This window comes from Rhinolophus ferrumequinum, chromosome 27 (genome assembly GCF_004115265.2).
Source record: "Rhinolophus ferrumequinum isolate MPI-CBG mRhiFer1 chromosome 27, mRhiFer1_v1.p, whole genome shotgun sequence".
Classification (NCBI taxonomy): Eukaryota; Metazoa; Chordata; class Mammalia; order Chiroptera; family Rhinolophidae; genus Rhinolophus; species Rhinolophus ferrumequinum.
The window spans coordinates 14061989-14076428 of NC_046310.1; the positions used below are offsets into that span (position 1 = coordinate 14061989).

At 41.3% G+C, this 14440-nt stretch overlaps 1 protein-coding gene across 1 annotated transcript; it reads right to left on the reverse strand.

Annotated features, from left to right (window-relative positions):
* Window positions 1-1142: 1142 nt before the first annotated feature.
* On the reverse strand, window positions 1143-13742 carry SDE2 (SDE2 telomere maintenance homolog). The gene is made up of 7 exons (XM_033099623.1): window positions 13577-13742; window positions 9315-9432; window positions 8212-8323; window positions 7710-7879; window positions 6888-7002; window positions 4679-5183; window positions 1143-2437 (listed from the first exon to the last, which is right to left on the reverse strand). Exons 1-7 carry the CDS (start codon window positions 13694-13696, stop codon window positions 2216-2218), a joined length of 1362 nt encoding a protein of 453 aa, XP_032955514.1. The 5' UTR covers window positions 13697-13742; the 3' UTR covers window positions 1143-2215.
* Window positions 13743-14440: the final 698 nt, after the last annotated feature.

Sequence of the window (14440 nt, forward strand, 5' to 3'; positions counted from 1 at the left end):
TCTAATCTGACAAAGTAAACCTCCACTCCATCTCTGCTTTCCCCTTCCCCTTTGAGTGTGCTTTTTAAGATTGTACAGATAGCCACACAATTTGAAGAAAACTGCTTTCAGCTACCCAAACAAGAAAAAACCCTAAGCAACAGGAAAACACACTCTGGCAGCTATGAATATATGCCCGTCAGGTCCCCTGCTTTGGGGAGAGTAACTGACTGGTGGTCCCCCTGGTTGCCTCTCGGGATCCATCAGATTCATACCCAGGCCAGACTTTCTAGCCAGGGAGCACGGTGTGGGCACTAAGGCAGCCCCAATCCGGCGAGATTCTAGATGCCAACAGATGACCTTGGCTCTGGGACTCACCATCCACCTGGTTGGACCTTCCTCGGGCACTGCAGCCGGAGACTCCGCCTACCCAATCCTTTGTTCCCCCTCTTTCCGTGGGTGTCAAACCTGCATCTAAAGAGTCTCCCTACCCTCTCCTGCACGCATCGAACCCCATCCTAGACCTAAATTCATGCACGTGAGGACACACTGGAAAAAGGATTAATCACAAATAAATCGATTTGAGGGAAGAGAGGAAATGCATCCCTATGAAAGAGAAATGGAGACGATATACACAAGTCTTTAAAGCATATGCACACTGAGTTTCAAGACAACACATCTATAAAACAGAAGCAAGCATGAAGAGCAACTAATCTGAGTGTGAGAAAGATCTAAAGGAGAAACACAATTGTTGAATTGACCAACACAAGAGGAGGGGCAATCAGCAGATTGGATGTGAAAGAAAATGAGGTCCCATGGGAACAGAGCAGGGAATAAAAGCGATAATCAAATAAGTAATAGGAAAATAGTGGTCTAAAATAAAAAGCCTAGTCTTCAGACCTCAAAAGGGTTCACCCAATACTAAGAAATATTAAGGAAGAGATCACACCTAGAAATAACCTGGTGACATTTTTTAATTTGAAGGATAAAGAAAAAATATAGAAATGTCTAACGAGAAAAACACATTGTATACAATAAAAAAGAAACTCAAAACAGGCGTAATGCTTTTCTTCTGAAAAAACACTATCTGCCAGAAAACAATTAGCAAGTATCTATTATTTTGAAAGGAAAAGACTAATTTAGTAACTATGATTTGACAAGGATTTGACACTGCAAAGGCAACAGAAAAACGCTAGATTATGCAAGGATTCAGAAAATACACCAGCCATATACTCTATTCAAAAAAAAAAAAAATTACTCTAAGAATACCATAGAAGACAAAAAATGAAAATAAGTTAATAATTGGACAAACCATGTAGCAGAATGATTCTTGGACCCAAATAAGAACTTGAAGCATTACGAAAAAAGGAGGGGAGGGGAGTTGACATACAGTTTAAAAAAATGGAAACCAGGAAAAATAGAGTGACGTCTCTACAAGGTTGTTTCTATCATCATATAAAAAGACAAGTGTCCAAAATATTCCTGAGAGAATAAAGAAAAAAATACATTTCTTTTTGAAACGTTACCTTTTTCTGTAGACATCTAAGATCGCACACAACATCTGTACCACTCTCAGGAAGATGCAACTAAATGTTGAGCACATGTACTTCACTCACTCTGCAAAGTCCCGCCCCCACCCTGGGACCTACAGCTGGCACATGGCAGCATAATTTGGGATCACAATGTTTTATCTTCCTCTAAGACTTGAAGTCCTGTGATCTCTTTCAATAGACATTTGATTTCTTAAATCACTATTTACCATCTAATTTTGCCCAAGACATTTCACTGTATAGCTGCTTCCTGTGTGACAACTTTCCATCTATATACTCCAGTGCAGCGAACCACCATTTGAAAACTCAGATGAAAAAAGTTACCACTGCAGCTCCTGCAGACTTTCAAAAGATAAGAAGGGACTATTACGAAACACTTCACATCCACAAATCTGACAATTTGAGTCACATGAACAAATTCCTTGAAAATATAACTTTCCTAAATGACCCAAGATGAAAGCAAACATCTGAATAGCTTCATAGTTACTAAATTCGTTATTTAAAAAATCTTCCCACAAAAACGTCAAGCTCAGCTGGTTTCACACCTTAATTCTGTAACTGTAAGCGTGAAAAAGAGGATAGTTAGAATTGGGTTCTATGAGCTTTAATATCAAGAGGCATAATAGCCACGCGTCACGTTGTAAGGGCTAGACTAGAAAGAAAGAGGATATCAGTTCTGACGAAATTCATTTCTTCTTCCCTTTCGAAGGCTTGGCAAACAGAGCTGGGTCTATGTGTTCCTTCGCCAGTCCCCTGACAGAGAAGAGTCTTGCTGCTCGCTCCTGGAGCGTGCCCCCACATTTCAGCCCTCGGGCTGTGAGTTCACACTTGAGCTTCTCCAGACCCAGCAACTCCACTTCTGCAACTGAGGTGAATGCCAGTAAATCTACAGATTCCTGACCAATGTCCTGAGAAAACAAAACAAAACACAAAGGAAATATGTAAAACAGGCTCCTTTCTCTGCATGGAACTGTCAACCACGTTCTATTTCTAAGGAATTTGCAGCTTTTTTGCCTTATCTTGCTACTGAACTTTAATCATCATCTAAATGTTTTTCTTCCTACCTTCTCATTACACATAATTCATGTTAATTTTCCATCTACATATTTAGAAACAAGCATTCAGAACAGTAACAGAAGTTACAGGATTCCGGAACAGATTCTGAATATTACTTTTTAAATTATTTTCTGATTTTTCCAGTAAAAAGTCAAACAGTAAATAATACGCAGCCTCCCCCCACACTATGACCACAGAAAAGAGCAGCAACCCATAAAGCTTAATTTTAATGAGGCTCCCATGCCCGTAAATCTATTAATTCCACACTTTTAATGCTTTCTAGTCTAACTGAATAATTAAACTGATTGTCAAAGTTCCCACTTATATAACTCAATTTATATAAGTTCCGACTTATATAAATTCAAATGCTATTCAATAGATTTGCAACTGTTCTATCCACCAAGTAGCCACAGACTGTGAGACAATTAAATACTTCTGACCACAGTGTGGAAATGTTCACATCTAGGGGTTTTTAAAAAATATATTCAAAGAACAAGAATTTTCTCTCACAATAAGTTATTTTTTTTACACATAAAGAGCTCTCGGAACAAACCCTGTCTTTGATCTTCGTTTAAAAAAAAAAGTCATTTTTTTTTTAGATTTCTGAGTAAACCCTGGCTTCGCTATCTGTGGCTAAATCCTAAAAAACCACGTATGTGTCTTTGGAGAATCACACCTAGTTATTATGAATACAATAGCTACTACAATATCAAGAGCAAAATTTCCACGGTGAAAGCTTAACAACTGAAAGCCAAATCAGGTTTTACTCTATTTTCCTTTATTCATTTTCCCAAGACTTTGGTCAGGATAGAGCTCCTAATATACACAAGTAACATAAAAGTTACATGCTTATAACTCTAAAGGGTCAATTCAAAGCCCTTAACATAAAAAAATTCCACTATCCTCCCTAGAAAGGGCAATTTATGCATTTTTGCTTATTTGGGGGGAGAGGGAGGTGCCAGTTAAACAAATAATGATAGGCTTTGTGTTTATCAAAGGAAACCAAATAGTGTGGGTTTCATCTATTCTAAAAGCAAATCATTAAATCAAAGAGTAAATATTAAAAGATTTTTGCGGGTAGTCAGTCCATGGATCACAGAATAATCCACCATTTGAGGGAAAGCATGCACAATGAAAACCAATTTTTCCCCCTTCTTCTGCCTCCCCCCACACTCCACTCCTGTTCAAGCCGTTGTTTCTCAGTCTGGTTGTGTAGGACCCAGCTCCCTGCCCCACTCTGGTGTTAGGAGCCTTGCACTCCCCGCGGCTGAGGCAGTCGGTCGGCTCACAGCAGTTATCCACAGCTGCCGGCCACTCACGCGGGCCGCTCCAGGCGGCACACGGTAGCCCACTCACGCCAACCCCCGGCTGCTCATGGCAGCCCAGCTCCAGCAAGAGCTGTTGTTCACCATTAGCTATAGAGGGCACAGCTCACTGGCCCATGTGGGAATCGAACCGGCGACCTCAGCATTAGGAGCATGGCGCTCAAACCACCTGAGCCACCAGGCCTGCCCGAAGACCAATTTTTAATAGGCTGAATGAGGGACTTAAGATTTAATGATAAATTAAGAAGGAGCTGGTTCTCTTCCATAGAGAAAACCTGCACATCCAGCTGACAAGTACTGTTCAAATAGTATCACATAAAAAAGAGAAACTGAGTAACTAGAGACTTAGTGATAGGAAAATGAGTACTTTCATCAAATCTGAAATGTCATCTATCTTAATATGCCTTACTACTGTATGTATTATCAAGAAAGAATAAATACAATTATGCTATGTGATATATACATCCAAAAGCAGAGAGAATTAAAATGTGAAAAACATGAATGTTAGAATTAATGAAATATGGAACCAAGGACACCACCTAGTGGCAAAATAATATAAATTCCAGAGCTAAAAAACAAAAAAACCCTACGGATTTTTTGGGGGACAAGGCAAGCTTCACCATCATCTCTCTGTATTTCTGATGATTAAACAAGCCTTTCCACTATTAAACAAGCAACTGATGGGGAAGAGCACGTTTTTATTTTAATGACTTATTGTGTTGACTAAACTGATTTGGCTTTACACAGCGACCCCTCAGAATCACTTACTGTGTTTCCTGACTGGCTCCCCTCCAGTTTGGCATCAGGAATGTTTTCCCTGCCTTCTCCAGGTACTACGTTGGCAGCTTTTTCCCCATCAGTCATTTCTTTTGTCTCTTTCTCCTCATGCAGTCCAGTCCCAGCGGCTTTCCTTTCTGTGGGTTCTTTTCTCTCTGCGTCCTTTTGCTCCTGGGTTTTCTCTCTTTCTGTAGCCATCTTCCTTTCCACGTATGCCTGGGTAGGGATCTCCCCCAGCTCAGCACACGAGTCTTCTGAAATACCATTCCCAGAGCCAGTGACGGGGGTCTGTAGTTTCTCTGGTGAGCTGCAGTCTGTCCTTAATCCTGGCGCCCTCTGAGAACTGCTGGGAAACTCAGCTGCCATCTCAACACCATCACTGTCATGTTTGGGAACGTGGAAGCTCATTCCCGAAGTGCTAGGTGCTTCTTCACTGTCATTATCTGAACTCTCGGAGCTGGACCCCTCCACAGTCTCTAGGCCTTCCATGCCCAACCTGTCAGAAACAGAAAGGTTCAACACCGTTTCTAGCTTCTACTTCAAAATTAAAAAAAAGAGCTACGGTTTGTTCAGGGAACAGAGACTGGAACCAACTGTCCTGAACATCCAGGAGGATCTCTTTTTACTGGATTTAATTTATTATTTAAGTATACTTGGTATACAATATTACATTGGTTTTAGGTGTGCAATATAGTGATTTGGCATTTTTATATCTTGCAATGTGACCACCCCACTAAGTCTAGTCATCGTCTGTCACCGTGCAGACTTATCACCATATTGTGGACTATATTCCCCTTCATCCTTTTCACCCATCCCTCATCCCTTCCCCTCTAGCAACCATTCTTTTGATTCTATTTCTATGAATCCGTTTTTGTTTTGTTTGTTCACTTGTTTTGTTTTTTTGGATTCCACATATAAATGAAACCGTATGTTATTTGTCTTTCTCTATAAGATCTCTTAAGACAAAATTGATTTTACATAAAGCTCTTTTTTCACATATTGTATCAATTTCAACTGTTGGAAATTATGAGTTAATATTATTAATTATTAACTGTTGGAAATTAATAAATAGTTCAAAGAAAATCTTATGTTTTATTCACAATCGCTCCAAACTGGAAACTATCCAAATATCTATCAAGTAGAGAATGAATAAACAACTATGGTACAGCCGTGCTATGCAATAATACTTGGCAAGAAAAAGGAACGAACTCCTCCTGATCAATAAAATACCATCGATGGATCTCAAAAGCGTTATGGTAAGTGGACGAAGCCAGACACAAAGGCCATAGGCCATTCTGGGAAAAATAAAACCACAGGAACAAACATCACACCCGTGATCACTGGCTCCCAGGGATGCAGGCAGAGGAAGGGAATTAACTGCAAAGGGACACACGGGAACTTTTCAGGGTGATAGAAATTACATGACTATATTTTTCAAAACCCACAGAACTGTTCAATCAAAAAGGGTGAATTTCACTGTATATACATTATACCCCAATAAGCCTGATTTAAAAAACACAATGCCACTAGGCTTTCTCTCAGGAACATTTAATTCCCACTTCAGAAAGAACACACAAAATTCTATGCTGGACTCACAGTTACGTGATCTTTTGTTAATAATTATCTTTCTATCCCCAAAGGGGAGGTCAACAAGGAAGCAAGATCCATTTGGACTTATCATTTTCTAGAACACGGCCCAAGGGAACTGAGCTGGCAACCAGAGGACCAATGGGAAGGGTTGGAGAGCTATCAGAAGAATGGGTAAGAAAAAGTACCGCTGTGCTTTTCACCCGCAAGTGCAAAGTGGAGAAGCGGTCTGGCAAAGGGACCAAAGACCTCAGCGATGCCTGTGAAAAACCCCAGAGAAAACAGAACAACCTGGAAAGCGCAGCCTGGGCTTCTACCTGGGATTTCTGACAGTTAACTCTTTAAACACCCCATGGTAATTCAAGTCTAAATTTATTTTTATGTGACCTTTCACTATAAGGAATAATACTGCCCTTTAGATTCGATTAATGGCACTCATAGCAGAAACCATTACTAGTGGGTATAACGTGACAATCACTAAAACCCGAAACACTCTGGAAAATTTCTGAGCTCCCATCAAACATTACTTAAAGATGCGTTATACCAGACAGACAAGAAGGAAATGGAGCGTGTCAGTCCTCAAAGATGAATGTGGAATGAAAAGACAACATACCAAAAGCATTTCCTTTTCGCTGCACTCGTTCCTTGGTCTGTTTTGGATGTGTTAGGCCGCTTCCGAGTCTCGCTGATTTCTGCCGATACCATCTTGCTGGAGGCCGCCTGCATACCTGAACAGAAATTTTAAAAACTCAGTGTCTATTATCAGAATTAAGTTTAATCAAAGAAATTATAAGGAATCTGGATTGCAAAATGAGCTGCAATCTAAAGCTACAGATTCAAATTTCTTAAGATATCAAAAGTTAGTATCGTTGAAATGAGATTCATCTCAAATTTACGCAGATTTAAAATAATAAGCATTCTGGCGCTAGAACCAGATGTTTAAAGCACCAATGTCCAATTTGTAAACTTTGAAGGTGACAGGTTTAAACCTAGATCTCCCCAAACCTAGTGATTCCTCCTGTGCTCATTATTTGCATGTATTCGAACCCTTGTTATCTCATAACCTTTTTGATGGAAAAGCTTCCTTCTTTATTCAATTGTATCTACAATAGCCCTAGCATAATACTCTGAATTCTAACAAAATAAAAGTAAATGACAATCATTCTTATTAGAAACTATTAAAAAGAATTGACCTAAAACTGCTGAATTCAGGGTCAAGTATATCAAATGCTGTGTGGCTGTGTTCTTTTTTTTCGGGGTCACAGATATACCGTGTTCATTACAGAGGGGAGAGGTTTGACAGCTCTCATCAGATTCTCAGAGGTCTGTAACCCAAAAAAGCTGAAGGACTGCGCTCTGCGTGCAGTGTGGAACAGTCTGGAACCGCTGGCCTCAGGGGTGCCTGCTGACCACATGAAGGAATCCTCCCTCTCACCTTTGAGCACGGAATCCTCCAGACGCTCAGCCATCTCATGGCACTGCTGCTGGTAGTCGGGGCTGGTGAAGCAGTGCCTGGGTTCGGCGAGCTTCCGCTGCAGTCGTTCTAGGCGCTTCTGCTCCTTTTCAGCCTCTCGCTCAGCTTGTTGTTTTACCCACTCAGCCATTCTGGGGATGGAAGAGAGACAGATGGAACTGAGTGGATATATTAGACACACATTTAAGTACCTATAAAACGCCCCTCTCCCCAACACATTAGTGCACTCTTGTTCATATTGTGATACTCCCCCAGAGAGGTGTGCCATGCTTACTACTAGCATACTATAATGGACTTAAGACCCGAAGGTAATTATTAAATTATGGAAAAGGGGAAATCCGATTAACAGTGAATCAGAGCACAAATATTTCAAGGTTACATTCCTGACAGGCATGGCATGTGTATCATCACAATTGATAGGAAAATATATTTCTGTTTAAAAAAGAACAGACGGGCATCTTACGCTTTTTCATGATTGACATCTCGTAGTCTCCTTCCACTGAGATCCCGGCAAGCTTCTCGATTGGTTGTCTTCTCAATCTGAGCACCAAGTGCTCGGAGCATCGACCCAAAACCTGAGTAAATATATTTGGAGAAAGCAAGTTAAAAAGTGTTCAAAGATGGATAAATGCCAAACTTGTGAAAATAGTAATGAATCACAAGATTAAAGGTGATCTCTGATTTCTTCCTTTTTTTAAAGGAAATGGACATAAAGATTCGAACTCAGGAACAAATGTAAAATACTGATAAACTTGTTCAACCTCCTGCCTTTTGCCCTTCCTCTTGTATTTCTGAAATATTGTACCTGTACCACTGGGATGTTTCACAGGGCTTTACCCAGGGTCGGAGAACCCAAGATTCCCCGATTAAGAACTTAAAAACTTATATGGTGAGATTTTGTAGTGAGTTTAGAAGGAAAGGCAATTTTAACTGTCACTGGCTGATACGACAAGCTTCATTCTTATTGACACGATTTCAAACAGCAGGATGATTATAATCTGAGTGTGAGCTCTCTGAAAATCAAACCAAATCACCGTAGATCAGAAAGCTTAGGGATTACATTAGTGCCTCAGGAGAAAGACTAAGAAAGAACTGTTCACACTCCTCTTTTGCCCATCTAGTTCCTCTTTTCTGAGATGTGTGAATACAACAAGAACCTCAACCTACCCCAATATGTAAACAGTTGCATTTCATAAGGTAACTTTAGACCTCCCTTGGAATTCCAGTACCTGGACAAATACTTGATAAAAATAGACTTGATTGTTTTTACATGCTTTCTTCAGCAAACTGAACAGAATAATCATCACAAGTCTTTATCTAATCTTCCCCAAAGCTGTCGAGCCTAGATTACCTAAGAGCTATCTAGCTGGAGAAGGTGGCAACTGTATCATGCAACATCTTCCTCAAAAAGAATAAAAGAAAAAAATATTCAAACCCAGATAAGTAAAGGATTTCATAAGGTAAACAGGCTGGCGTACTTCAGAGACCACAGAGTTGGTTAATTTAATATGTGTGGCTAAAGACTGCAGATGTGTTACAGCCAAGCAGATGACAGTCATGTCCCACCTCCTTTTCCACCTCGAAGTCTGGGCTCCAAACTGTACACAGCTCCATGCTGCACCGTGTCATTGATGCTAACGAGGGATCCATTGCACTTCACAAAGAAGCATTCCTCTGGAACAGCCTAGAAACAAAGGTGGGGTTTTTAATGCTGTTTATGAGGCAATACAAGTATCTTGCAGGAAGGGCGCTAGCTTATTATCTTTTTGTTACTCCAGGGACAAGCAGGTCGTGTTCAATTAATATTTGTTGACTTGAAAATGAAAACCACTAAAAAAAATGTCCTTTCATCTGATGAGTACAATTCTGGGTACAATTTTTTCCTAATACCTAATCATGATATGCAGAACTTTTTGTCTTTGGGGTGATAATAAAAACTGCTTCTTTTGCCTTCTGTAATAAAAAGTCTGAGTCAAGGAAGAAGACTATACAGGGCGCAGATCCAGTAACTTTGGAGGTCCCATTTTCTCTGACTTTTCAGATAAAATCAAGAGTGGACCCCAAGTTTAAAAGTGACAATATACAACCTGAAAAGTGTAGGTAAGTGTAAGGAGAAGGGAAGGGAGGAGATGACAGTATAGTTTTAATACACCTACATAAGCTTTAAGTTTTAGGACCAGTGCTTGCTTCTTCTGCTAGTGACCCCAAGTTACAGCCGATCACTGAAGAAGCCTGAATACCCCCAAATTTCAAAATTCTCAGATCAAATGATGAAAAAGAAATTATAAAAACTCGTAAGTCTTTCTGAACAAGTTTCAGGTGCTTGAAATAAAGACAATAGCGGAGTATTCTCCAAAGTTATATGGAACTTAGGAGGCACACAATTAAATGCACAATATCTAGAATGAGTAGATCGCTACACCAACAGAAAGAAAGAAAAAATGCATTACTGGTCTCTTCCTGAAGTGGAAACTATGTGCCATACCACACAGCTATTTTAACAGGAACAATTCATTCATTCGACAAATATTAAGTGCCTACTATTTGCCAGGTACTTTTCAGGTGTTTGGATACTACAGAAAATAATACAGTGAATACAGATTCTGCCTCATGGAGCTTACCTTCTAGTGGGGTAAGCCAAGTAATGAACAAACAAGCAAATTATATACTTTGCCAAGTGGTGACAAGCAGAGGATAAGGTATGTGGATAAGTGTGATGGTTACCTATTTTATATGTACAGTTAGTAGTTAGTCAAGGAAGCCCCTCTGACTAAGTGGCATTAGAGCAGAGAATTAAAGAAAGTGAGAGAACCAGCCATGTGGCTAGCTGGCAGACATCATTCTAGACAGAGGCAAGAGCAGATCAAAGAATAAGCTTAGAGTATTCAGGGAACAGCAACAGGGCCGTGGCGAGGGAGTAACGAGGCCTAGAAACCACTGCAAGGACCTTGGATGTTACTCTGAATGAAACTATTGTAGGGCTTTGAACAAACTGAGATCTGCGTTATGCTCTGAAGGGATCACGATAGTTGTTCAATTGAAAATAAGACTATAGAAGCAGAGAAACCAGTGAGAAGCTATTGTGATAATCCAGGTGACAAATAAAAGCTATTTGTACCAGCGTGGTAGTGACAGCAGGTGATGAGAAATATGAGAGTCGGAGGATATTCTGAAGACAGAGGCAACTGAATTTGCCACCGCCCTAGATGAGGGAAGTGAGATCAGTAGAGGAATTAGAGATGATACCAAAAATTTGGTTTGGCTAATGGGAAAACAGAGTTTCCATTTATTAAGAGGGAGAAGGAAGTTTGGGGGAGATAATTAGTCTCATGTTGGATACGTTAGTTTGAGATGTCCATCAAGATAGCCAAGTGGAGAGGTCAAGTAGACTGTCGGATATATACAAATCTGGAGTTTGGGGAAGAAGTCAGGGCTAGACAGTTACATCTGGAAGTTGTGAGCATACTGATGGTACTTAAAGCCATGAGAGTGAATGAAATCACCTGGATGGGGGGAGAAGGGGATATCAGAAAAAAGGTCAGAAGACTAAGCCCTGGCCACTCCAAGGTTTAGAGATCAGGGAGACGAGGAGGAAGCAGCAAGAGACTGGACAGGAGAGGCCAGTGAGGTGGAAGAGAACAGAGGGTGCTGTCCAACAAATGAGAAAAGTGTATTAAGAATCTACTTAACTGTTTTTAACCATCTGTATATTACAAAGCACTTTCAAGCACAAAGCATTATGTGTATCTTAGCCCAATGAGCCTAAGGACACCAGGCACAAACCTGTAGTCCAATGAAGTCAAATTTATTGACTCCATGCAATGAGGGGGGACTGCACACCAGAGGAATCATGCAGTGTCTCGTCAACAATAACAAAAATAGAGTTATTACAGGATTTGGGGCAAGGGTGGAGTTTAGGGGAAATTTAACGGGGTTTTGAGAGGCTCAAACAAAACAGGTCTGTGTGTAAAAGGGGCAACATCAGGTCTAGGACTGTGAAGCAGATAGATACAGACCCCTGTTTCCTTGGAAACTATAAAGTTAAGATAAATGTGGAATGTTGTGTTCAGAAAACCCTAATCTGAAGCCCTGCACCTGGGTTGGAAATCAAGAGTGCTGCTCTGTATCAAAGATTATACGCAAGGGTAGGATGCTTCATTCTGACTGATATAATTTCAAACAACAAAGTTTCTTATAGTCTATGATTTTTGAGATCAAGGTCTCTCCATGAATAAGAAAGCTGTAGACTTTCAAAGGAATCATTATGACATTTCACCGCTGCCCCCATCGTCCGTGGGAGAAATACTGTTTCCTATTAACTTTGCAGCTGGTTTTATCTGTGTCTCTTATCCCAGCCAGATGAACAGCAGGGCAGATTTTTTACTTTCTCCATGGCAGCAAACACTAACTTTATCATGAACTAGAATAGTATTGTTCTAAAAAGCATAGTGTGATAAATGTCTAACTATTACATTGTTTTGTGCACCTGAAATTAATTTAAAAAATGTTAAAAATATAAAAATAAAAAGCATAGTGTGAACTTGAGCTATTTTTATTTGTTTCTGTATCTCATCAAATGCCGTTTTATAAGTCTTGTCTGTTCACACTTGTTATGGTCATGTTTCTTAAGTACCTGGCTGAATCCATTCATTTCTATTTCTTCTTATTTAAAATTATTTCTTCCAATACGCCTCTCAAAATTAAGATCCTGTTTTTTTCTGGTCTCAGTTTAGATCAATTATCAGTAAGTTTGAAAACTGTACTCATGAGATAAGAGTTCTATCTTCAGAGATATTAAAATCCAATTATTTTGGAAATCAGTTCCCCATTCCGATGGTCAAAAACAGTTCTGACAGTTTTTAGACTACACTGCAGCATAAGAAGAAAAATAGGGAAGCTGAAAAACCACATTATTTGCAAACACACACTGCTTTTCATGGAACCAGTCCAAGTAAAGATCTGGTTTGAACTGCAGTGTTAACATGAGTTAAGCTTATAAATAACAAGCAGAGGAAAAAGCCTAAGGAAGCAAGCATGAGATGTGGTCATAAAGAAAAACAGTACTAGATCAAGTGCCAAGATTAAAATTAGATTCAGGGAGACCACCCAATTCTTTAGATAACTGAACAGATTTTATATCTCATAGTTGGTAAAAGCTTGCTTGACAATTAAGTAAACCACACATATAACGTTAAAAGTCCATGAAAGGTTTTTAAAAATATGCATAGACAAATGAGACCGTCAAATGATCAGTGAAAACATCTAAATGACAGGCCATAAGAACCCATGCCCTCAACAGGATATGTGAGTACCTGGCCCCAAACAGTTAGTAACCAGATAAATCCATTTCCCTCCCTTACCATCCTTTGGCCTGAGTTTAGACATCACATATTTCTTCTATAGGTTGGAGATAACGGGAATGTTTGATCAGTGGACAAAATGCATGTCACATAACCATAGACTGAATGTAAGGAAAATATAAGGAAATATATTTCCTTATATAAAAGTCATCTGGTCCAACTGCCTCATTTACGGCTGAAGTAACAGAATCCCTAAGTGTTTTCTGTTAGTCCAGACAGAAGGCTGGACTAGGGGCCTGTGAGCGGAAGGGTTTTTCCCCCGTCTATGGGGTGACAAAGCAACACTCAGCCGAAAACAAAAGCAAAGGAAGGCCTCAGCACCAGTTTGAAGAATCTTAACACTGAGGAACCACCAGCCTGAAAAAATGAAAACCCCAAAGAACAGACGCACCCCAGACAGACCCTCTCCGCACCCAATCCTGACTCGTCCTCCTCTTTCCCCTTCCTTCCAGGAGCCGCGAACCTCACCTGATCTTGGCAGTGTTGGTGGATAAAGTCTCGGACGGAGCATGGGGCCGAGACAGCCCGCACTGCCCTGCAGCCGAAGCCGGGGCCACGAATCCACGCCAGGGTCACCGTCTCCGCCATTTCACCTAGTCCCGGAAACTGATTCCCTGCGCCTGAGCTCCACGACGGGCCCGGCGCACCGTGATGACGTTTAGCTCGCCGTTAGGCGCCCCGCCCCTCAGGTCTTCTGCTCGCCCCGCCCCTCCCCTGGGGCGGGTCACGTGAGTCCGGCCGCAAAACCGAGCTGGCGGGGGGAGGGGAACAGGAATTGCCTGGCGAGGGCCGATAAGCCCGCGGAGCACCAGGGCGAGGCGTTGCTAGGGGAAGTTGCTAGGGCGGGGCTCCAGGGACCCTCTATAAAAGGCTGGCGCTGGGTTAGGTTTCTAGCTCTCTGGCTATAGCGATAAGACTGTAACTAAGCACCGCCCCGTGCCGCAGGCTTTGGCCCTTTTCCTTACATCTGTGCAGTTATTTTTGCGTCGCGGGGATCGTGGCCTGAGAAGGCACTGTTCCCTGGGGGCGTAGGGGAGGCTGCAGTCCCGGAAGTGGTTTGGGGGGGCTGCTTCCTCAGCCCTGGGGAGCTCTCCCACCCCGAGGGCCAAGGGAAACGACCTCAGGACGTCTCTAAACAACGGCCCCCGGGTGGTTTTTCCTCCAGGTTTACCACGCATCCTCTTCCTTTGCAGAAACTGGCAACCTCTCGCTTTCTGCCAGCCATGCTCAGTTTATCCTTACTTCTGCCTGTTCGTGCTGTGCGTTATCCTCACTTCAGCTCTGTTTTCAAAATATTTCACAGCAAGTGGGCCCCTGTGAAAGGCAGTGGCA

Excerpts from the sequence above, each read along its gene's own strand:
- SDE2 (XM_033099623.1), bottom strand. The coding sequence starts at position 13,696 with ATGGCGGAGACGGTGACCCTGGCGTGGATTCGTGGCCCCGGCTTCGGC. Across the intron at positions 8,324-9,314 it reads ACTTCGAGGTGGAAAAGGAG|GTTTTGGGTCGATGCTCCGA; the intron begins GTGGGACATGAC and ends ATATTTACTCAG. Across the intron at positions 7,003-7,709 it reads GGAGGATTCCGTGCTCAAAG|GTATGCAGGCGGCCTCCAGC; the intron begins GTGAGAGGGAGG and ends ATTTCTGTTCAG.